Source organism: Syngnathus acus, chromosome 15, assembly GCF_901709675.1.
Source record: "Syngnathus acus chromosome 15, fSynAcu1.2, whole genome shotgun sequence".
In the NCBI taxonomy this organism is placed as follows: domain Eukaryota; kingdom Metazoa; phylum Chordata; class Actinopteri; order Syngnathiformes; family Syngnathidae; genus Syngnathus; species Syngnathus acus.
In genome coordinates this window covers 13,842,400-13,864,230 of record NC_051100.1, presented here as the reverse complement: position 1 = coordinate 13,864,230, position 21,831 = coordinate 13,842,400, and the positions used below count along the sequence as shown (strand labels likewise).

The following is a 21,831-nucleotide window of genomic DNA, read 5'->3' as shown; positions in this document are numbered from 1 at the left end:
TGCTTTCATTCAGCTTCGTTGCTTTTAGCATTAGCAGTCCGTAGGCCACCGAGAGGAATTGAGTCGAACATGACAGACCCCATAACAGACTCCATTCTGGCACCGGGAGACAGCTTTTACTTTTCAAAATAAAACTTTACGTCTTGAAAATAAAACTTTACATCTAGCCCACTGTAGTTTGTCCTCTTAGCAGCAAATGAAATGTTCTGGACAGGGTTCCGCAGAGTTAGTGTTACGCTTGGACCGCGAACTAGCAAGAGTCATTACACACTGCATGCAGTCAAATGCATCAAAATCCGTTTGCCTTTGGGACGTCATCATCAAGAATTGTGAGTATGCATTTGGTCACAAAGGCCGCACATTGTTGTCTTCTTTGGCAAAAAGAAGCTTTAAGACATCACAAAGGTGTCAAAACACTCACAGCGAGAGCATCTTCTAACAATTTGGCAACAGCCCAACAATGGAGATGGACAACTACTCCATCAAGGCGGACGTCATCCTCCCAATGGTGCAGAAATACTTTGAACGCATCCAGCCAGCTCAGTGGAGCATGCTGGCCACAGGGACCATCGACTCAGCCACACAGGTCATCCTAGCGGACATGTGCACGGACATCACGCAGAAACTCTGCACCGACACCATCAGAGTCATCATCCCAGAGTTTAAGCAGCGCGTTCAGAGTGCCGAGAAGAAAAGAATGAAGCTCAAAGTGGAAGGCGGATTGAGCACCGCTTTCGCTTTGGCGTTCATTGTCCCGGAGCAGCCCAGTAAGAGCTCCCAAAAGCTGGACTCCCTCTTCAAGAGGGAGATCTCTCAGAGGGTCAATCACATTTTGGCGGCAGCAACCACCACAGACAGCCAGCTAGTGCCGCATGTCTACAGCCTGGGAACCTTCACCAAGATAGCAGTTCTGGCCAAGATGGTGTTGCAGGCCTGTGGTGCGCTTAAGGTTTACCTGAGCAAGATGGCCATATACACAAAGTCTTTCAGACCATGTTGTGAGCAAAAAAATAGACACCAACTGCCCTTTGATTCCAAGTGCGCCGATGTGTGTGTATTCAACCAGGAAGAAACCACAGAGGCGCTGAAACAAATTCTCTGCAAATGGACTGACAGCAAGGACGAGTCCCTCTCACTCAGGACGAATCGCAAATCAAAGAAAACGGCGGCTGAAATTGTGGCGACCATCATGGACAACCTGCACTACCGTGAAACCTTGGAGGAGGGGCGCAGTCGCTCTTCTATGCCTCACTTCAATCTGGGGCTGATCAAGGATCAACTCTGCGAGTTCTTTGAATCCTGCGCGTCACCCAACAGCAGCAATGAATCTGCTCGCAAACGCAACTATTTTAACTTTAGCCAAGAGAGGTTTAACGAGTTGTCCTTTGAGCTGCAGAAGCTCCGGTGTCGCTGCATGCGGATGCGCTGGGAAGAAGCGATTTGCCTGCCTGGCAGCGTCCTGCAGAACCCCGAAGCTGACAAAGAGTTGAGCTTCCAGGGAATCCGCTCAGGTCTCGAGTACGTGTTCCACAAAGTGCCGCTACCAGCCGGAGATACTAGCATAGATGTGGACACGTTGCGACACAAAGCTGACAAGTTCTCACGAGACCTGGGAGATGAAATCTACCGTTACATGACCACCAACCGAACAGCGGTCCAGTCAGCTGCAGCGTGGAGGCGCTTCTCAGAGCGGCTCATCTTGGAGGTGGATGAGGAAAAACCGGAGAACATCCAGATCCTGCATAAGATGGTGGAGGACACCTCTACAAGGTTTGTGCAGCATCTACTCCTCTGGCTCAAGTTGGAGCCGGTGACGAGACGGAACCACACCAATGAAGTCTGCGGTTGCTTGAACGACATAGACATGCTGGTGACTGGCACCTTGATTCCGCAAAAACTTCCGCTAGCAGGTCTACTGGACAGGGACGGACCTTGGCCAAAGACCCCGCCCGAGAACGAGGACTTAAGCAAAGAGCTCAGTTATTCCCAGCGGTTGGCTTGGGCTTCCTCACACCAGCCGTCGGGTAATGAGGAGGAGTTGGTCGACAGCGGAACCCCCGGGCCACCACATGGGCAAGAATTTGTTGTGTTGGACGAAATATGCAGCTAGGTTTTTTTGCAAGAAGAACGCGTCAATTCTTCACATTACTAAACAGAGACATGAAAACAAAATCATATAGGCAACATAAATATACAACTGTGTTGGTATTTAATCAGAAGAGCAAGTCCGTTCTGGCAGGAGCCATTAAGATGTCAAGGTATGCAGGGTTCATGAAGACGTCAGAAGATTCAGGCACTGTTCAAACTAGGAGCAAGGACGTTTGTTACCCTGCCAAGTCCAACAGGAAAATCCATCCATCCATTTTCTGTACCGGTGCTGCTGGAGCCTATCCCAGCCATCATCGGGCAGGAGGCGGGGGACACCCTGAATTGGTTGCCAGCCAATCGCAGGGCATACAGAGACGAACAACCATCCGCACTCACACTTAGGGGCAATTTGGAGTGCTCAATTGGCCTACCAAGCATGTTTTTGGGATGTGGGAGGAAACCGGAGTGCCCGGAGGAAACCCACGCGGACACGGGGAGAACATGCAAACTCCACACGGAGGGCCGGAGGTGGAATCGAACCAGCACCCTCCTAACTGTGAGGCGGACGTGCTACCCAGTGCGCCACCGAGCCGCCCTAGTCCAACTTTTCTACAAACCCAACATGTAGTAACAAGAACAATCAATGCAGGAAGAGCTGTCAGAATCCAAGGGTTGGTTCATTGGTAAATATCACAGTCTCATTGCTTTTCTTCAAAATGACAGTTGCATTGTCAAATAATTGATTGCATAGCACACAATGACATAATGAAGTGATTGTGTGCTAAAAAGCCTTGTGACCTCATCACTATGTGGTCACAAAAACCATAAGTTGTTGTCAACTCTGATGAAAAGCTTAGTGATGTCACAAAGGTGTCAAAGCACTTGCAGGAGCCCGAGCAGCTGCCAATACTTTGGCAACAGACAAGTCAACAACAGCCCAACAATGGAGATGGAGAATTACTGCATCAAGGCGGAGGTCATCCTCCCGTTGGTGCAGAAATACTTTGAGCGCATCCAGCCAGCGCAGTGGAGCATGCTGGCCACAGGGACCATTGACTCAGCCACGCAGGTCATCCTGGCGGACATGTGCACGGACATCACGCAGAAACTCTGCGCCGACACCATCCGAGTCATCATCCCAGAGTTTAAGCAGCGCATTCAGAGTGCCGAGAAGAAAAGAATGAGGCTCAAAGTGGAAGGCGGATTGAGCACCGCCTTCGCCTCGGCACTCAGTGTCCCGGAGCAGCGCAGCAAGAGCTCCCAAAAGCTGGACTCCCTCTTCAAGAGGGAGATCTCGCAGAGAGTCAATGACACCTTGTCATCAGCCACCAGCACAGCCAGCCAGCTGGTGCCACTTATTTACATCCCGGGCACCTTCACCAAGATAGAGGTTCTGGCTAAGATGGTGCAACTAGCCTGTGGTGCACTTAAGGTTTACCTGAGCAAGATGTACACAATGTGCTTCCGCCCGTGCTGGCGCCAAAAGAGCAGACAGGAACCTCCCTGTGACTCAAGGGGTGGGAACATGTGCATTTTCAACCGTGAAGAAACCACAGAGGCGGTGATGAACATCCTACGCAAATGGACCGACAGCGAGGACAAGTCGGTCAGGACCAATCGCGAACTCAAGAAAACAGCAGCAGAAATTGTAACAACCATCATCAACGAACTGCACTACCCTGAATCGTTGGAGGAGGGACGCAGTCACTTCAATCTTGGGCTGATCAAGGATCAACTCTGCGAGTTCTTTGAAACCTGCGCGTCACCCAACAGCAGCAATGAATTTGCTCGCAAACGCAACTTTTTGAACTTTTGCCAAAAGAAGTTTGACCAGCTGACATTTGAACTGGAGAAGGTTCGTTGTCGATGCATGCGGATGCGCAGGGAAGAAGAAGAGTCCCGACAAGGAACTCCAGCACCGGATGGTGATAATCTGCTCAGCTTCCAGGGAATCCAGCCAGGTCTTGAGGATGTTTTCCACAAGGTGGCACTACCGCCCCAGGGTGTCAGCATAGACGTGGACGAGCTACGACTCGAAGCCGACAAGTTCTCAATAGACCTGGCAGATAAAATTTACCATTTCATGACCACCAACCACACCACGATTCAGTCAGACGCTGTGTGGAGGCGCTTCTCAGAGCCGCTCATCCTGGAGGTGGACGAGGAAAAACCGGAGAACATCCAAGTCTTGCATAAGATGGTGGAGGACACCTCTACAAAGTTTGTGCAGCAACTGCTCCTCTGGCTCAAAATGGAGCCAGTAACGAGGGAGAACCACGCCGATGAGGTCTACGGTTGCTTGAACGACATCGACACGCTCATTATGGGGACAGCGATGCCACAAGCAAAAGAGGACGTCGACTCGGACAACACTAAGTCCGAAAGCCCACCAGACACGCAGGAAGGGAGCATCACCGCGGAAAGCAGGATCAGCCAAAATGCATTAGAGACGCACAGCGCACAAGCAAAGACTCCACCCTCCGGGGTGGTACGTGTAGCTTGGCCGTCGCCGCTCCGCCCGCCTTCTGCGGAGGAGAAGCGTTTGCACAAGCACACAATGGCTTCCCAGCCAAAAGGTTCATCCTCAGAAGTGACGCCAGGCCGATCGGCCTCTGTTCTGGAGGAGATGGTTACGTCGCTCATGGCGGTGCTTGTCGTCCAGCTACTAACGCGCATCCAAAAAAAACATAAGAAAGTTGTTCTCTCTCGCGACACACTGCCGATTATCCAGCGTCTGTCAAAGAAGGTACTGCAGGACCCATGCTTGTGTGTCATCACAGAGGCCAACATTTACAGCATCAACAAGGTGATGAAGGCTGTCATCAAGGAGATCCTGCGAGAGTTCAACTGCATGCGCGAGCTGCCGGAGGCTTTTCTGTCTAACGAGCTGAGTTTCGACAACACCCTCCTCAAGCTGCTGATGGTCAACTTAGAAGCCCTGAAAGTCCGCCAGCAACGCAGGACACGCAAGTTCTTTTCTGCTGTGCGCAGGCTTTTCCGACAGACCTTATGTATGTGCGCCTCTACTAGCAAGACAGAAATCCTGGCGCATGATGAAACAGCTTCCGAGGCCAGTCTCGGCGTTTAAGGAAGACAACATCATGGTCAACTTCGGAACCAAAACTGAGACATGAAGTCTTCACAAACACACCCAAGTGCAATCATGAGGGAAGGCTGCAATAGCTCTGGCACTCACTCCGTGGTCTTTATGTACTTAGCAATATACTACTTTTGTTTGTCCATGTTAAGGTCTGTCTAAATTTGGGGACCCAGAGAGTGCCTCACAATTGGCCTTGAGTAACAGTTTTTGGTGTGGGTTTTTTATGATTTCAACAAAGACAAGAAAAACGACACAGAAGATTTGGACGGCTGTACATTCATGTACATTCAGAAATGTTATTCCTCTGGGGAAAAAAAGTCTCCACTCCTTGTCCTGTATATGAGGATTCTCTCTGGACCCCAAGCAATGTCGGGAGAAATCCGTGTGAAAGGAATCCTTTCCTCAGCTTTTGGGTGTTGGTTCTCAAAAGGAGTCTGTCAAGACACGTGAGCTTGATGAGCCATTATGGAGAACATGTGAAGAAAGTCTGATTGGTTGTCACACCAACCTGTACCACAGGTTTGGCCTGTGACTCCTGAGGGCTCCACCTGATTCCTCAGCAGGGCGTCACCTGCTGGTCTCAACACCGCTGTCGCTATAAGACCAAGCATCCTCCCTCCACCCGGCATCAGTCAACAACATGGGCGATTTTTTGAAGAGCGAGATGTGCCAGAAGGCTCTGGTCAACATGGTGAAAGACAACGTAGGTAAGTGAACATTCCTACATTGCTCTATACAACTTGAGCTTGAAAGCACAAGGGTGGGTCTTTATGTGGGACAAATCCTTTCAGGTTGACAAAAGGACTCTTGGTTCGCTGCATCAACACAGTAACACATCGTCAAATGTGTGTTGTTTTCAATGAAACAAGTGCCGAGGGGTTGACAGGAAACAAGTCAACTGCTTCTTTTGCAGGGGATTTTGCAGAGGAATGCCTATCCAAGGTTGTTGGAGGAGGAGGAGGAGGGGCGGAAAGTCAGGAGGACAAGAAAGGTTTCGACGTGGGGGACGTACTACAGATGGTCGGTGGGAAGAAGGAGGACAAGAAAGGTTTTGACGTGACTGATGTCCTGTCCATGGCTAGTGGGAAGCAGGAGGACAGTGGACCAGGTGAGTTGTCAAGTGTGAATTAGCAAAACAAGGCTGTGCCCTGTCTTCGCTGTGAATGCTACACATGACGTCCAACTCCAACTTTTCATTTTTTTTGTCGCAGGAATTGGGAAAGCTCTGAGTGGACTGTTTGACTAGAAAAGCGCAGACCTCAAGCTCCTCCACAACTTGTTAAAAGGGCAACTGTATGTGTACAACTGTCATTCCATGAAATAAAGCGACAAAAGCCATGTCACTCTGCTTACATTTTTGGGCTGGCTGGTGAAAAGCCTGCTAATACAACCGTGTTGTTTTTTGCTAAAGCAAAGAAAACCAGTTGCTTGTGGTTTCAGCTTTCAACATGGAAACCGCGCACACACACACCCCAATAGACGTAGCTTGTGTTGACATTCTGTGCACACCCTGCCACCTTGATTCTAACTTAAAAATAGACTCAGGCAGCAATTACCAGACATCACACACACGCCATCACAGCGTACGCCGCATTGTAGCTGACTTTGAGCGGAAAAAAGCAACTGGCGTTTCCCATGGCAGAAAGTCAGTCCTTTGTCGACAAAGGCAGAATTCTCCGCTCTCTCTTTAGCGCCGGCTCTCCACATCACCTTTCAAGCTCCACGTCGGGGGGCTGAGCTGCTCAAGGTGCCTCACCATTGTAGCAAGCAGCGCAGATATAATGGCACCGATATTCTTCAATAAAAACGAGATTTGCAAACTGTCAGGTCTAAACACCATCAGACATTAATTTACACGCTGGAAACAAAGAGGAGAAGACAACCAGTATTCCTTTTGCTCGCGAGGAGAATTAGGTAGAAGGCCCAGTTAACAGTCCTCCACCAATTCTGGACTCCTCCACCGCTATCTCCTCTTTTTATTTTGGGTTGCCCTGGTTACAAGAGGCGTTGCTACACTAAAGGGAGGGGAGAGTGTGACTGTAGCAACGCTGTTTAGCTAGCTAATAATGTTGTGTAGTGCGAGGCCGCATGGCCTTGGCCGATCCGTGACCCCAGGAATGCAGAGTCTGTTCTTAGGTGGTTGGCAGCCTCGTTCCCGGCTGCAATCTCCAAACCTGGATGCCGTGTCCCTGTAAAACAATGCTCTAGACTTTCTTGCTACATTTCACACAATAATAATGAGTAAATAATCAGATACCTCTCGTGCATACACTCCAACAAACGTTAAGTAGATGTGAGATAACTTGCATGAAGTCTACTTAAACAAACATTGAGTAAATATGGGATAACTAAAAAACTGTCTCGGACAAAAACAATTAAAAGAGAAAGAACTTCTCTTGAACTAACAAAGAACTGTGGTGAATTCTCTTCGATGGTCAGCTGGTCTTCCAAACAAACGGTGAAAAAGTGGCTGGTTTGGGGAAGGAAAACTTCATTCACACACGGCTGATTGGGGAAAGATTTTATTCAACCGATGTCAGAAGTGTCTCGCGCCCTAGCCAAGATGTCGAGTTCCCTTGTCTACTCTCCCCGTAAAACTTATATCCCTGCGCTTCCCTTCACTGGGGTGCGCGCACGCGGGGCTGTTGGGTGATCTATGACCCCCTAGTCAGCCTCCCTAACTCCACACGGTGCATATCTTAGCAGTTGTTAATGGAAACCAGATGTGTCTGGTGCCAATGAGCCTACATTCCTGGACCAAGCCCCAAACAATCCCACACGAACCTGACCCGAACATGACCCGGTCACACTTAGGCTTACTAGTGAGATATACATTGCATGATACCAGAATAAAAATTCACAACAGAACAAAGGTGTTCTGTTCATAACTAGTGAGGGCCTCTCACAGATAAGAAAAGGAAGGGAGTATAAGAACTCTCTAAAGCTAGCTGGCAGATAGTATGTTGGCTTGAGCGAAGATATGTGACCTCCGGTTCAGGCCGACCAGCGCTTCAGCAAAACTAATTATTCTAACACAAACATGCCACCGGTATGCCGGAGCAATAGCTTCGCTCTAGTTAAGACGCACCGCCCCCCCGGAAACGCTGGAAGCCGTCAAGAGTGGGTTGCCGAACCAACATGAAATGTTCAAACGTAGTGGAAAGGTGGAAATGAAAGAAAAGTGTCATTGCCAACCGAAACATGTTCAACCTAAAATGTGTTGACCATAAAGATTGTATCTTTGTTCATGAAGATCTTGTTCACAACTTGCAATTATGTTCTGTGCTGATTCAAACCAGCCAACTCCACATTTAGAAATTGGTTCAAAACAGCTGTTGGACCCAGCTTGAGAAAAATGCTTTTCCACAGCTCACATCAGTCTTTGGTGTCGAGTACAAAGTTGAATGTGCCGTCTTTTCTGGGTCATGGCTTTTAAATGTGCACATTGCCAAGGCCCACCCACTCTTTCTTGCGGGCCAATCATGTGACTTCCAACTCAAACACAAGCGTGTTTGTTCTGCCTTTCAAGTGAGTCAGACACACACACGCACACTTGGCGAGCGACAGGTGGAACCTGCCCGTCCGGTACGGTCAGGGCCACTTCCCGGTGCAGCCATAAGAGAAAGGTGGCAAAGCGAGTCGCGCTCAGTGACCCGACCTCGCCTAATACGCCCACACACTCGCCGACGTCGAAGATGGACAAAATGGCAGAGATGATTGGAGATCAAGTGGGTAAGTAGAGAACGTGATGCTGCTTCTTACGTTGGCCTCCTCCATTTTGTCAGTGGTCCCATGATGCGGTGTAACAGGTCAAGCAAGTATTAGGGGTTACCAAGTCGGGTCCACAGCCTTCTCAATGTGATCGTGCTAGTATGGAGCTTGCTGAGGAGCAGATCATGTTTGTGTTGGACGAGGGAGACGTGTCAAACGGGAAAGACATTGGCCCTCGAGCATCAGAGTTGCTCACACCTCTGGTCTAAACACGACGTACAAGAGCTGAAACAGTGTACGGTACATCGTTTTGTGTTAGTCCACAACAGGGCTAGGAAGTAGAAAGTGTAAAACAGGGGTCTCAAACTCCAGTCCTCGGGGGCCGCATTCCTACATGTTTTCCAAGTTTCCCTCGTTAAACACACCTGATTCAAATGATCAGTTCATCCTCACGTTCTGCAGGAGCCTGATAATTGAATCAGGTGTGTTTAACGAGGGAAACTTGGAAAACATGTAGGAATGCGGCCCCCGAGGACTGGAGTTTGAGACCCCTGGTGTAAAACATGTGCCCACCTCTGGAGGTCAATATGGTACAGCATAAGTAAGATGGCGGCGCGTGCACACGCAGCGGCCTCTCTCTGTCCCGAACGGTGTTTTGTTTTGTCGTTTAATGTGGGTTTGTCCGACAGTTTTGTGTGTTCGTCTCGTCGTACCGGGTTGTGCTACAAGTGCGGCGGGCTGGTTCTGCTCGACATCGGCGAAAGCGAGTTTTGTGGCGATCTGGACTTTGAAGCGGGGACATTAAAGGCGCTCGGTCTGCTCCGTCCTGGAGTGTCGCCGGACTCGCCTGCTATTCCTCCCCCGGTTGGGCGTCCGAGCCAGGCTGGCGGCCAACCCAGCTCGCCCGGCCGTGCCTTCCATTCTTCTGGCGAACGTTCGATCGCTGGACATCAACATGCCTGCTGGGTTCTACGGACCGGACAGTGCGTAACTGCTGTGCATCTGGAGCGGATGGCGTGCTATCGGGCGGACCGGGCCATTGTACGAGGGGGAACATCGCGAGGAGGTGGACTGTGCGTCTACATCCGTGACGAATGGTGCCGGGACTCTGTTGTGGGATGCCAGCACTGCTCGCCACTGGCGAAGTTTGTGATCTCCAGGCTGTTGGGGTCCTGACTCTGACTCTGACTCTGATATAGGGGCTCATCTTCTGCTCATCATCTTCCTTGAGTGAATGTGGAGTGTGTGAATGAAAAGCATGCTTGAGCAAAGGGCCCGCACACGTTCCCGTGAAAAGCAAGCCGTGTGTCCATTTGTGTGTGCGCAGGGGACATCGTGGGGGGCATGGTGAAGAACGCACTCGGGGTCAAAGGCACAAGCAAGGACAAAGGAGGCTTGAGCTCTTTCTTCGGAGGAGACAAGAAAAATCAGGACGAGAGTGACAAAGGAGGAATCTTCTCCTTTGGTGACGACAAGAAGAGAGAGAACGACGACGACGACGACAAGGGAAGTTTCTTCTCCAGATTCCTGGACAGAGATGACAATGACAAGAAGGCCAAGCAGTCGGGCTTTGATGGCTTGTTCAACGAGCTTGATGGCCCGGAGAGACAGGCAGGAGGCGGGGCCGGAGGATCGGGGTGCGGAGCTGCCGGGGGAGCACCAGGCGGACCAAGGGGTGGAGCAGGTCTAAGTGAGGGAGGTGAGTGCGGACATCTCACTGTTGGTAAAAAGATCTTTCTCATGACTATAAAAGTTGAGCTAACGCGAGCAGGTCAACAAGTAGAGCGTCTCACTGTTGGTAAAAAGATCTATCTCATAACTAAAAATGTTGAGCTAATGCGAGCAGGTCATCAAGTAGAGACTGATACTGAGTACTGAAACCAATAGTACTTCTAGCACTGGACATTACATGGAAATGTCATTGTGATTTCAATGAAGGCATTAAAAACGTTAAGATCCAAAACGCGGAATGAGCGAAACCATGACGAGTGTGTTTGCAAGTGCCTCGGTTGCAAATCAACCCAAAACGCCCCGTGTTGCTTGAAGCAAGCCTGTAATGGAGCTTACCATCAAATGAGACACACTCCAAAAATAATCACAGTTTAAAAACATAATCATGAGTTCTTGGTACCTCGCCTGGTTAATTCTATCAACAATGGAAAACCGGATTGACCAGCTAGCAAAAATTTGGAGGGGGTCAATACGCAACACACACACACACACACGCACATATGTGACGAGGCAACCTAAAAAAGTTGTTGCTGGGATTTAAGATACAGCAGGTGTCCACCCCCCCACAAACCCACACACACGCACCCACAATCCTAAATGTCACGTGTTTGGCAAACGTGTGCAATGCTTGACAAGGGAGTGCCGTAGACGTGACGTGCGACTCGCACGGTGCGAGTATTTCTAAGTGACGCCGAACGTTTTTGTGCCATCAGATTTGTTTGGTGATCTGATGGATGTGGCAGAAGAAACATCCAGAGGAAACTAGAGCAACAGGAAAGAAGTTCTTCCCCCCCATCCTTCCCTCTTCCCATCCGTGGTTCCTGCCCAGCATCTTGTGCTCATCCTGATTTTCACCAAATCAAGCTAGCGTCTCGAGTCAGTGATCTGTTTTAGCGTACGTGGCATTACTTTCGTCGACAGGGTCAAGACACGTTTGAACGCCTTGTGGGAAGAAGACAGGAGAGCACAGATACAGCTAGCTCAGCAAAAAGACACTCTCCACGCTAACTGGTAACTTGGTGTGGCTCAAAAGCGCTCTTTGAGGCTTGGCTCGAAGCCTCCGGCGCAATACTCAAGCTGTCTTTTGTTAAGAACCTCACACCATTGCAGAAGCTGTGATTTGATTCCATTTGATTTGAACGCGGACAATTATTCAGTAAGAGGGAGAACTTGAGCCGTTGACAGTTTAGTTTTAATTTTCCTGTAAACATGACAGTTGTGTATACAAAGTGAAAAAGCAAACATGCATGTAACCTTTGTGCTTCTTTCCGCTTGGGATTTGTGATGTTTAAAAATGGTGCCAAGCAGCACTTCCTTCCTTTTGTTACTGTCTTTCGGATTCCCGATGAAATCCAAAATGAGCGCAAACATCAAACGTCACAGATGAAGGCGCCGGCTTCATGTTTGCACGTTTTGGTTGCTTGTTTGTACTTCCCTCCGTCCATTGTGGCGGCCTTTCCAAGGCGAGCGCATCCACAGCGCACCTGAAAATTGCCCCAGGGGCGAGAAGGACAACCGCACTATCGTGAACGTGCGCCCAAGTCTCGGTCCTGGGTCGCAACTGGCACGCCAAAACACGTGGCCAACACCAGGCGGAGGAGATTGAGGTAGTCAGGAGATAAGGGGGGTCCGGCCGGATCAGCATCTGGGAGCTAAGACGGGCTGATTTGGGGACAGGCCGACATTGATTCAACCATTGATTCAGTCAGCCTGGAGTCTTTGACCAGAGCTTTCGGCGAGCAGCAATCGAGGCAGGCCACCAACGTCTTCACTCGTGGCTAGCCGAGGCCGGGGCTTGGCGGCATCTCGGCCTACATGGGCAAGTCCCCGCTCCAAACACACATGCCTGCTATCGGAATTCCAATCACAATCTCCTGCGTCCGTCCTGCATAAAGACGAGGGCTACGGGCATCGGGGTTCTATGCGGTGGCAGCAATGGCACGCTCAGCACAATCTACTGGTCGGGACCCCAATTCAACCACAGGAAGGACTCAGTCCAGTTTGAATTTGGGGCCAAGCCTCGCTGCATGTAAACGCAAGGAGACTTGTAAGCGTCCCACAAGGATGTGGAATTTTGGAAGGCCGAGGACGGTTCCCTTAATTGGGAGAGCAAAATTCGGACCGATTCATGTCAAACTAAATGACAAATACAAAAACTTCTTTTTCACACGATAAAGGGTCCGTTCAAATTTTTGTCCCCTGGTGACATATCATGGAAAATTCACTCTTTTTGTTTTTATATTCTTTTTATTGTGCACTTGGAGTCTCCAAGATTGTAGAAAAGTGTACTCTCCCTCCAGGTGTTGCAGGGATACTTTTATGATCTGTTTGGGGGCTATTTTTTTACTCCGTTCAGTTTTCTCCATTTTCTGTTTCGTATTTTTATCTATTACGTCACATCCATTGGGGCGGAACTCCCAAACAAGGTAATGTAAGGTAATGGGTGTGGCCAAACAGTTTCGTAAATCCACCATCCGTATTGCTCAGAGAGACTTTTGTAGTCCAAACAACTCAAGGCTGCCAAAGTGGAGAGATCAAGATGTTCCATTGTTGGATGCATCGATCCACACAACTCATTACACTGTCCTGCAAAGTCCTGATTGTTCAAGGACGAGTTTCAGAAATGTTTTGTCAGTATAGAGAAGATTTCACCCAAAGACTTTGTTCCATTGATGGTTCAGTTCCTTCAATCTATGGAAACGACAGATACAGTAAAGCAGTAAGCTTGAAATGACACAAAACTAATGAACTGTATTTCACTTTTATATTATTGCGTGTATATGATGCCCTTGTTCTCATAGCATTGGCGTCAGTCTTTTGGCTCATTTTAGAGCTGTCCGGTCTATGTTTTCACTTATTCTGGGTGTATTTTGAGTAGTTGTATCAGATGAATTGCATTGAAGGTGCTGTATTCTTCTTGTTTTCCATCGCTATAAGTAATGTTTGGCAAAAGATGCCATTCGACCTGATCCGAGCCGCACCGAGCCGAGCTTTCACAGGTCCGGGACAAAGAGCAGCTCGAGCAGCGCCAACTCCTGACTGATGGCCGCACCGTTGTTGTCGCACAAGACGAGGCTACGCACGGAGATGGCCACGTTTTTCCCGGGAAGGCAGAGGAGTGTGCGGAGCCTCTCCACTGCCACATCAACATTTTTGCCGTCGGAGCCTGCAGCCGACGGACAACATTGAAAGCGGAGCCAAGAGTTCGTAGGGAGGAAACCTTCAAAGCAGCTCTCACCTGCGTTCCTCAGTAGCTGGCCGTGCGGCATGCCCAGAATCTTCTGCGCGGCGACGGTGGGAACCTGAACGCTCGCCTGCCTGGAGCCCTGCCCGCTCACCGTCAGCACAGCCGGACTGCGGATGGCGGCCACCTTTGAAGGAGTCCGAGGCAGATGGGTGGCGGCCATGTCTCACCTGTAGTAGCGGCGCCGGCGGGCAGGCAAACGTAGCATGGGGCATAAATTCCGTTGGCGTCAACGTCCAGTTCGGCGACGCACCGGCTGCAGCCCAAGTAGGTCACATCGCCGCTCAGCATCGCAGAGATGGCGGCACGAGGCGTGGAGCCGTCCAAGCTGGACGGCAGGGCCGCTGCCATGCCGCCATAAGGCCGAAAGCGGAAGGCCAACACTCGTACCCTGAGCAGCACGTCTCCTGAGGACAACAAGTGTGGTCTGTGTTTGCTGGCAAAAGCTCTACGCTGTCGCCGAATCCCATTTGCTCACACGCGTAAGCACCGGCGCCAGCCAAACTGGATAGACTGGGTGCCACCAGCACAGGCTGCCACCTGAGTATTGCTGCAAGAGCAGTGTGTCCACGTCCATCTCCACGGTGCGACCCGTGACGCACAGGAATCGGTCCAGCCGGTGGTCAGTTGCATCCAGTCGCCGGGCGTGGCTCCAGGGAGTGCTGTGAAGCTCGGCGCGCTCAAAATCCGTGCCCTCCATGACCAGGAGGAAGCGGACGTCCCAGACGGCGTCTGAAGGCGACGGGAAGTCAGCACGCCGCCACGTAACACCACACAAGACAGGCAGACGGAAAGCCCACCTTGGTGCGTCCTGATGCCTGGAAGCCAGTCCAGAGCCAAACCCCACAGCAGCAGCGCCCCCTTAAGGCTATTGGCCCACTCCACGCTCGCCACTGCGTGGCGTTCCAAAGCCGACCTGCGGCGAGACTCCACCTCGGCTCGCCACTCTGCCACATGTGGTATCAAACATGGGATGATGCACCTGATGACATGCCTCACTCAGAACAGCACATCATGATACGCACGCTTGTCCAATGGGGATTGAAACAAGAAAATAACGGACAGATTGGGGAAAGTCAAAAGAAATCAAGCCAGGGACCACTGCCTCATTTTTAAATTAAGATTAAAGTCCCAATGATTGTCACACACACATCTGGGTGTGGTGAAATTTGTCCTCTGCATTTAACCCATCCCCATGTGATTTTAATCCATCCCCTGGGGGAGAGGGGAGCAGTGAGCAGCAGCGGTGCCGCGCTCGGGAATCATTTGGTGATCTAACCCCCCAATTCCAACCCTTAATGCTGAGTGCCAAGCAGGGAGGCAATGGGTCCCATTTTTATAGTCTTTGGTATGACCTGGCCGGGGTTTGAACCCACAACCTTCCAGTCCCAGGGCGGACACTCTACCACTAGGCTACTGAGCTGGTACATTTTTCATACTGCCTCATTTTCTAGCACATTGCAGCTTTCTTAACATCACCGGCCTTGCCTCCGTGACAGCCGTCAGTTCAAGCGTGCGTGGACATCTAATAAATAACCTCAATCTATTTATATATTTATTTATTAGTCTAATCTTATTGGTTTTCACCAGCCCTGAATTGACGTGTGATGACACCTGACTAGACATGTCCCGACACGCACGGACACGCGCGGACGAAAAGTGACCCCCATTGCAGATCCGTCTCAATCACCCGCGCTGACATATGTGTGTGTAACGCGCAATAGGGTGTGACCCAGCATGTTGACCCCATGTGGCCACGGGGGGACATACGGCAAGCGTTCCAGACGCTGAGGGGAGCGTCGTGGCGTGGACAGCAGCAGGGGGCGCCGCTTTCCAAGGAAATCGCAAAGAGAAGACACGGAGGCAGCATCTACAAGGCCACCATGGGGAGATGGGGAGGGGGTTAAGGTGTACCTAGGGGATGAGCCAGGGTAAGAGGGCATCTGAAGCAGTACCCGTGGGGGAGGTGAGGGCACTAACATGACCGAAGTTGAGCAATTTGCTGCTGAAGGTGGACTGCAGTATCTTCTCTCCCCTCCAGGTGTCCTCACTCAGCCGCAGGCCTGACATGGATGAGGTCAAAGTTCAGAATGGCACAACCCTTTTTCTGCGACTGCGTGTGTGTGTGTGTGTGTGTGTGTGTGTGTGTGTGTGTGTGTGTGTGTGTGTGTGTGTGTGTGTGTGTGTCTGGGTGGGGGGGGGTGTCTCACGAAGGCTGAGGTGCTAAAACAACACAAACTCAACAAAGTCTCCACTGTGAAGAAGACATGTTCAGGGAATGCCATCAAGATCCCCAGTGTCTCCTTCAAGTTGACTTTGTGGTTGCAGTGTTGGCATACCTGTGATGAAGACGACATCTCCGACGCCGAGTGCCGCTGCCCAGAATGTCGCCTGTCGCCACAGCAGCACCGTCAGGTCCACGCCCGACTGGTCCGTCACCACCACACTGGCCAGGGACACCGGGGAGCCCTTAACTGCTTCGCACTTGACCTAGAAGGATGGGAGCTACCGCACGTTGACCTTGGAATTGGGCCGAGCAACCACTCGTGAGGTTCTGTTTCTTCTTGTGTGCTGTTGTCGACAAGTTACCTTGATTTCCTTTAGTTGACAGGGATGAACCACGGCAACCAGAACCCGATAGCGAGCCTTTGCTTCGGCACACTGGCCAAGAAGTTTTGGGGAAGCAGGAAACGGGTTGGCACCACGGCCATCTATTGCCTCGCCAAGACGAGCTCTTTTGGACGCGGGAGATGAGGCGGGACGGCCAGCCTGCTGCGAGCACAGCACGCCATACGAGGTGGTTTCCAGGACCACACCTCCTCGCTCCGCCCGCTGGGCCAGACCAACGGTCTCGCCAGAACCTTCTGGAGAGCGCCTTGCTGCACTCAGGAGCTCGTCTTGGGGCAAGTACCAGCTCAGTGGCCTAGTGGTAGAGTGTCCGCCCTGAGACTGGAAGGTTGTGGGTTCAAACCCCGGCCGAGTCATACCAAAGACTATAAAAATGGGACCCACTGCCTCCCTGCTTGGCACTCAGCATTAAGGGGGGTTAGGGTTAGGGTAATTGGGGGGTTAGATCACCAAATGATTCCCGAGCGCGGCACCGCTGCTGCTCACTGCTCCCCTCTCCCCCAGGGGATGGATTAAGATCACAAGGGGATGGGTTAAATGCAGAGGACAAATTTCACCACACCCAGATGTGTGTGTGACGATCATTGGGACTTTAACTTTAACTTTTAAGTAGCGCAATGCGCTCGAGGGAGCAGGTCGTCAGACTGAAGCGCTCCGGTGCGCCCGATGAGTGGTCTGCCCGTCTTTGCACGTATTTGGGCTGGGCCTGGGCAGCGCCTCTGAGAAATGAGGTCGAGAGGTACTGGCTGACTAGGGAAAGCTGCGGTTCCGGCTGCCGGGCGGGCAAAGGCAAGTACCGGTGAAGGACGCTTGTTCATTTCCTGCGGTGTGTTGCGGAGGCTTGGTGTTCTGAAGCCCCGCTGAGGCAGAAGCCACCTCGTATGAGCTTTCATCCTCCCGCATGCTGCCATCGTTATCTGAGAATCAGGAAGGGCTTATTTTCCAATTGTAGAAGTGTAAAACAGGCCAGAGCTCAGTAAGGCTTAACGGCAGAGAAAACGTGTCAATGTGCCGGGGCCGGCCAACACGAAAAGGGGACGTCTAAGGAGACGCCTTTGGCAGACAAGCGTGGCAGACACGCGTGGCTACTTGAGTCAAGTCAGGCCGGCCAATGAGCGACGCGAGCATCGAGAATACCAAATAGGAAGCGTAGAGTCTGGCTCACCGGCTGCAGGGACGAGGCGGCCATCCCACCAGGTGAGCTTCAATTGTCTCCACCGCTCCCTCAGCATGCCGCCGTCACCGGGAGAGGGGCCCCCGCAAACGCATAGATCTTTGGCCCCTCACACATACTGAGAAAGGAAGAAGACGCTTCGGTCACATCAAACGTCATCCGCCCGAGTGACACCATGAGCAGTTCAGAACAACCAACAAAATACTCTCAAATGGGGGTGGGCAAACTTTTTGTGGTCTTGGCCTACATTCCTAGGCGGGATTAGCATGGAACGGGAGTCAGCGAGCCGACGGGCGGGGCGAGAACATGCAAATGACGATTCTGCGCTAGCGTCACAAAACTACTTGTTTACTTCGTTGTTGTAGACCAGACCTGGGCAAAATACGGCCCGCGGGCCACATCCGGCTCTTTGTGCGTCTCTGTTGCGGGCCGCATGAGGCCAATCATAAATTACATTTGATTACAACTTAATTTAAAAAACAATCTGTGTCGTGTATGCAATACAACTGTGCTGCTTTTATTTTGAAAGGCGTCGCACTTCCGTGTAGCGTACGTGTATGGGAGCTGTGCGTGAAGGTGAACAGCGCAAAGTAATGCTGCCCTCAAAATGTGTGCTGACGCTAAGAAAAGAAAAGTTGACAAGAAGGTGCCATGCTTTCAGCAAGAGATGGACTACCAAGTATTTCTTTACAGAAATGAAAGGTAAAGCCGTGTGCCTAATTTGTGGTACACAGGTCGCTGTGCTTAAAGAATGTAATTTGAATCACCACTATACGACCAAGCATGAGGAAAAATACAGAAATCTGTCTGATGAAGAGCGCGCAACAGAGGCTGATGCATTGCTAGCAAAACTGCAAGCCCAACAAGGAGGCAGGTCACACCCAACATCTGCCACTGATCATCGACGGTGCTGTGGTGGAGAGAGTGAGCAGCACCAGATTCCTGGGGGTGCACATCAGTGAGGACCTCTCCTGGTCCACCAACACCACATCACTGGCGAAGAAAGCTCAGCGCCGCCTGTACTTCCTGAGAAACTCAGGCGAGCAAGTGCTCCTCCGGCCGTCGTGACTACATTCTACCGTGGCACCATTGAGAGCGTCCTCTCCAGTTGTATCGCTGTTTGGGGTGGTAGCTGCACTGAATACAACGTGAAGGCCCTGCAGCGCACAGTGAACACGGCTGGTAAGATTATTGGTGCTTCACTCCCCTCCCTGAAGGACATTTACACCTCCCATCTCGCCCGCGAGGCGACCACGATTGTGAGTGATGCGAGTCACCCCGCTCACTCTTTGTTTGATCTTCTGCCCTCTGGGAAGAGGTACAGGAGCCTGCGCTCCCGCACCACCAGACTCACCAACAGCTTCATGCTCCAGGCTGTTAGGATCCTGGACTCTCTCCCCCCTTCTGCGTAGCGTCCTGTACTTTTGCGCTATATTCTGACTGTCTGCTGTATGCACACTTGCTCCATTTTTGCTCCTCTTATTTGTTATGTTATTTGTATATTTATTATTTATTCATCACTCTTATTTATTCATTGTTTGTGCCTTCTTGTTTTTACTTTTTGTGTTGTTTACTTGTATGTATATTGTGTACTATGTCTTGTCACCGTGGGATAGTGGGAACGTAATTTCGATCTTTTTGTGTGTCTTGACGTGAAGAAATGAGCAAGTGTGCATACAGCAGACAGTCAGAATATAGCGCAAAAGTACAGGACGCTACGCAGAAGGGGGGAGAGAGTTCAGTTTGAGGAAAAGTTAAAGAAATTTAGAATAAATTGTACTGATTAATGATCTTTTTTTAATTTGACCTATACACCACAATTTCACATAGCTTAATATAAATATAAACAGAATAATTGTATTCTTCTAATTACCAGTACCAGCTATTTAAAATAAATAATTTCGTGCATTTTACAATGGAAGAAAATTGAGCAGGTTTGTTATTAGGGGTGTAACGATTCATCGATACACATCGATTAATCGATATAATGCTCTACGATTTGTTGGCATCGATGCTAAACGTAAACATCGATCTATATCGCCCGTTTTTGACCTCGGACATTAGACGCGACTTTATTTTGAAATCCAGTTCATTGTTGCTTGCTTCCTCTTTCCGGGAGCAGTGCGCGGCGTGTTGTGTTGTGAGCAGAGCAGGCACGTGAAAGGGGAGCCAACAACTACGCGGCTCCTGGGCTGGTGCTATGGCTAGTGTCCAAGAAGTTAGTGTATAGTTCTCTGGTATTGCAAGAGAATGTGGGTTTTTTTTGCATTTGGATTAGAACATATGGTCAAGGTGTAATGTTTACTACATTCATTATAAAGAACTTATTTTTGTTTTGTAATTAAATAGTTCAGTAATGCACTTTAAAGTTAATGGTATTACAAAAAAAGAAAGAATATTCATTTTTCTTTACTTACTTATATGAGAAAAAATATAGGAATTTGATAAAGTTCAGTGTTAAAATAAGCACTTTGTATACTACAATACTCTTGTAATTTCCTAAATAAAGAGTTGGCAGTACCTTGTTGATTTTGCGTATGAACTGTTATAAATCAGGATATTGTTCTATATCGATCGTAGAGCACTATATCGTGATGTATCGTGAATGAATCACAGCAGGCTTTAAGATATCGGCAAATATCGTATCGTGCTTCTTTGTATCGATATGATATCGTATCGTGACAAAACCCGCGATTTACACCCCTATTTGTTATCGTTGGTGTGGCCCTCTGACACAACTCAGGATTTTCATGTGACCCCTTGTAAAAATTAATTGCCCACCCCTGTTGTAGACGCTGGGATGGTGACATCTTCTTTCCCACTACCCTCATGCTGCCTGGTCAAACGTTTCAAGTCTTGCTCCTCTTTCATCGACCAACAGCAAAGCTTCACCCACAGCGTGTGCAACAAGAGGGTATTAGAAACGTTGTTAGGCTACGGATTTTAGCTATTGATCTGACTCCAAATTATGATCAACACTTAACACATGAATCGTTACGTCCTAATCCACACACTGGTACACCTAACAATTTTGCGAGTTCGTTCTGTCAAAGAGAAGACCAATAAATCAATTAGGCCGAATTTACCAATTGTTTAATCCTGACAAAGCAAACTAATACAGGCGCCTGGGTCCCCCGGGTCCCTCACACTAAAATTCGTGTGTTCTTGTGACCATCAAGAGACAACACATTCTTCCGGGTTGCCCAGTTTTAAAGAAACACAATATGAATATTCAAGCATGCAAAATATTGTGTGGTGATTGGTCGATGGTCGATAGTCGATGGTCGTCTCCTCCTCGTTTGGGTTTTTCCCCTGCTCAGCACAGGTGTCTGGACCACAAAGACGAGTTGTTCTTCACCGGCCTTGAGATATCCTCCCTGTCTGGTCATCCTGTTCCACAATACTTTGTAGAGAACAAATTCATTGTAGCCTGCACATTCCTTTCCACTTATTAATCACCACACGAGTACACTACTACTGATATGATTGATATGATTATAAGTCTAGCGCTGCCTTAACAAAATATGTTTGCAAACTGCCAAAAGCACATTTCCCTTTAACGTTAACGTGAAGGGGCCCATGGTGTATTCCGATTAGAAAATATTTCATTGGGTTACTTAGGTGGTGTTATTATTTCTGGTAAATGCTTGATGTGTGGTTTGTTCACATAACATTGTGCATTTCTATTTGGTTATTTTTACCCAAGGTGAGAATCTGTTCACAGTTACCTCCACTAACGCAATACAAGTGCAGTTTCTTAACAATAACCATCATCAAAGGAATTATAACACTACTATTCTTGTGGTTTTACTTCAGATAATTATTGAATTCAAATTCATTCCCATTGATTGACAATCGACCAACAAAGTAATATAATTGCTGAAATAAATGAATAAATACCTTTCAATGAGACAACTTGAGGAACCTTGAAGGGACACACTTGAGGGGCTGCAGTTGTTAGGCCAGAGTTGACAAATACACTTTACGAAACCTGGGGGTTCCTAAATGCAGCATGCTAATGGTAGGATAGGCTACGCCAGGCTAGCAGGCTAACGAGCTCCACTAGTGGTCCAGCCTCCAGGTGAAGTCGTCGAGCAGGAAAAGAAAGAAGAGTGTGTGTGTGTGTGTGTGTGCGTGCGTGCGTGTGTGTGTATG

General features: G+C 49.6%; 3 protein-coding genes and 1 long non-coding RNA gene across 4 annotated transcripts; 2 read left to right on the top strand and 2 right to left on the bottom strand.

Annotated features, from left to right (window-relative positions):
* Nucleotides 1-2,700: 2,700 nt before the first annotated feature.
* On the top strand, nt 2,701-12,464 carry LOC119134931. Its single transcript, XM_037272188.1, has 2 exons — nt 2,701-3,690; nt 12,131-12,464. Exons 1-2 carry the CDS (start codon nt 2,933-2,935, stop codon nt 12,234-12,236), a joined length of 864 nt encoding a protein of 287 aa, XP_037128083.1. The 5' UTR covers nt 2,701-2,932; the 3' UTR covers nt 12,237-12,464.
* LOC119134964 lies at nt 7,006-8,150 on the bottom strand. Its single transcript, XR_005100441.1, has 3 exons — nt 8,050-8,150; nt 7,446-7,600; nt 7,006-7,377 (listed from the first exon to the last, which is right to left on the bottom strand). It is a non-coding gene; the product is annotated as an uncharacterized LOC119134964 (long non-coding RNA).
* On the top strand, nt 8,703-11,940 carry LOC119134949 (calpain clp-1-like). The gene is made up of 3 exons (XM_037272232.1): nt 8,703-8,920; nt 10,227-10,598; nt 11,344-11,940. Exons 1-3 carry the CDS (start codon nt 8,884-8,886, stop codon nt 11,394-11,396), a joined length of 462 nt encoding a protein of 153 aa, XP_037128127.1. The 5' UTR covers nt 8,703-8,883; the 3' UTR covers nt 11,397-11,940.
* Nucleotides 12,465-13,112: 648 nt separating the features above from the next.
* shld2 (shieldin complex subunit 2) lies at nt 13,113-21,824 on the bottom strand. Its single transcript, XM_037272144.1, has 11 exons — nt 21,577-21,824; nt 17,668-17,794; nt 17,300-17,419; nt 17,124-17,262; nt 16,464-16,804; nt 16,203-16,364; nt 14,675-14,780; nt 14,415-14,606; nt 14,045-14,281; nt 13,873-14,001; nt 13,113-13,796 (listed from the first exon to the last, which is right to left on the bottom strand). Exons 2-11 carry the CDS (start codon nt 17,689-17,691, stop codon nt 13,624-13,626), a joined length of 1,623 nt encoding a protein of 540 aa, XP_037128039.1. The 5' UTR covers nt 17,692-17,794; nt 21,577-21,824; the 3' UTR covers nt 13,113-13,623.
* Between the last annotated feature and the right edge of the window lie 7 nt (nt 21,825-21,831).

What these genes read in the sequence shown, in the direction of transcription:
- LOC119134931 (XM_037272188.1), top strand. Translation starts at nt 2,933, where the DNA reads ATGAAAAGCTTAGTGATGTCACAAAGGTGTCAAAGCACTTGCAGGAGC. An exon ending in TGGACCGACAGCGAGGACAA is followed by an intron (nt 3,691 to 12,130) that starts GTCGGTCAGGAC and finishes AAATTGCCCCAG; the next exon opens with GGGCGAGAAGGACAACCGCA.
- LOC119134949 (XM_037272232.1), top strand. Translation starts at nt 8,884, where the DNA reads ATGGACAAAATGGCAGAGATGATTGGAGATCAAGTGG. An exon ending in GATGATTGGAGATCAAGTGG is followed by an intron (nt 8,921 to 10,226) that starts GTAAGTAGAGAA and finishes GTGTGTGCGCAG; the next exon opens with GGGACATCGTGGGGGGCATG. An exon ending in AGCAGGTCTAAGTGAGGGAG is followed by an intron (nt 10,599 to 11,343) that starts GTGAGTGCGGAC and finishes TTGTGCCATCAG; the next exon opens with ATTTGTTTGGTGATCTGATG.
- shld2 (XM_037272144.1), bottom strand. Translation starts at nt 17,691, where the DNA reads ATGGCCGCCTCGTCCCTGCAGCCG. An exon ending in CCGCCTCGTCCCTGCAGCCG is followed by an intron (nt 17,420 to 17,667) that starts GTGAGCCAGACT and finishes CCTGATTCTCAG; the next exon opens with ATAACGATGGCAGCATGCGG. An exon ending in TGAACAAGCGTCCTTCACCG is followed by an intron (nt 17,263 to 17,299) that starts GTACTTGCCTTT and finishes CCGGAACCGCAG; the next exon opens with CTTTCCCTAGTCAGCCAGTA.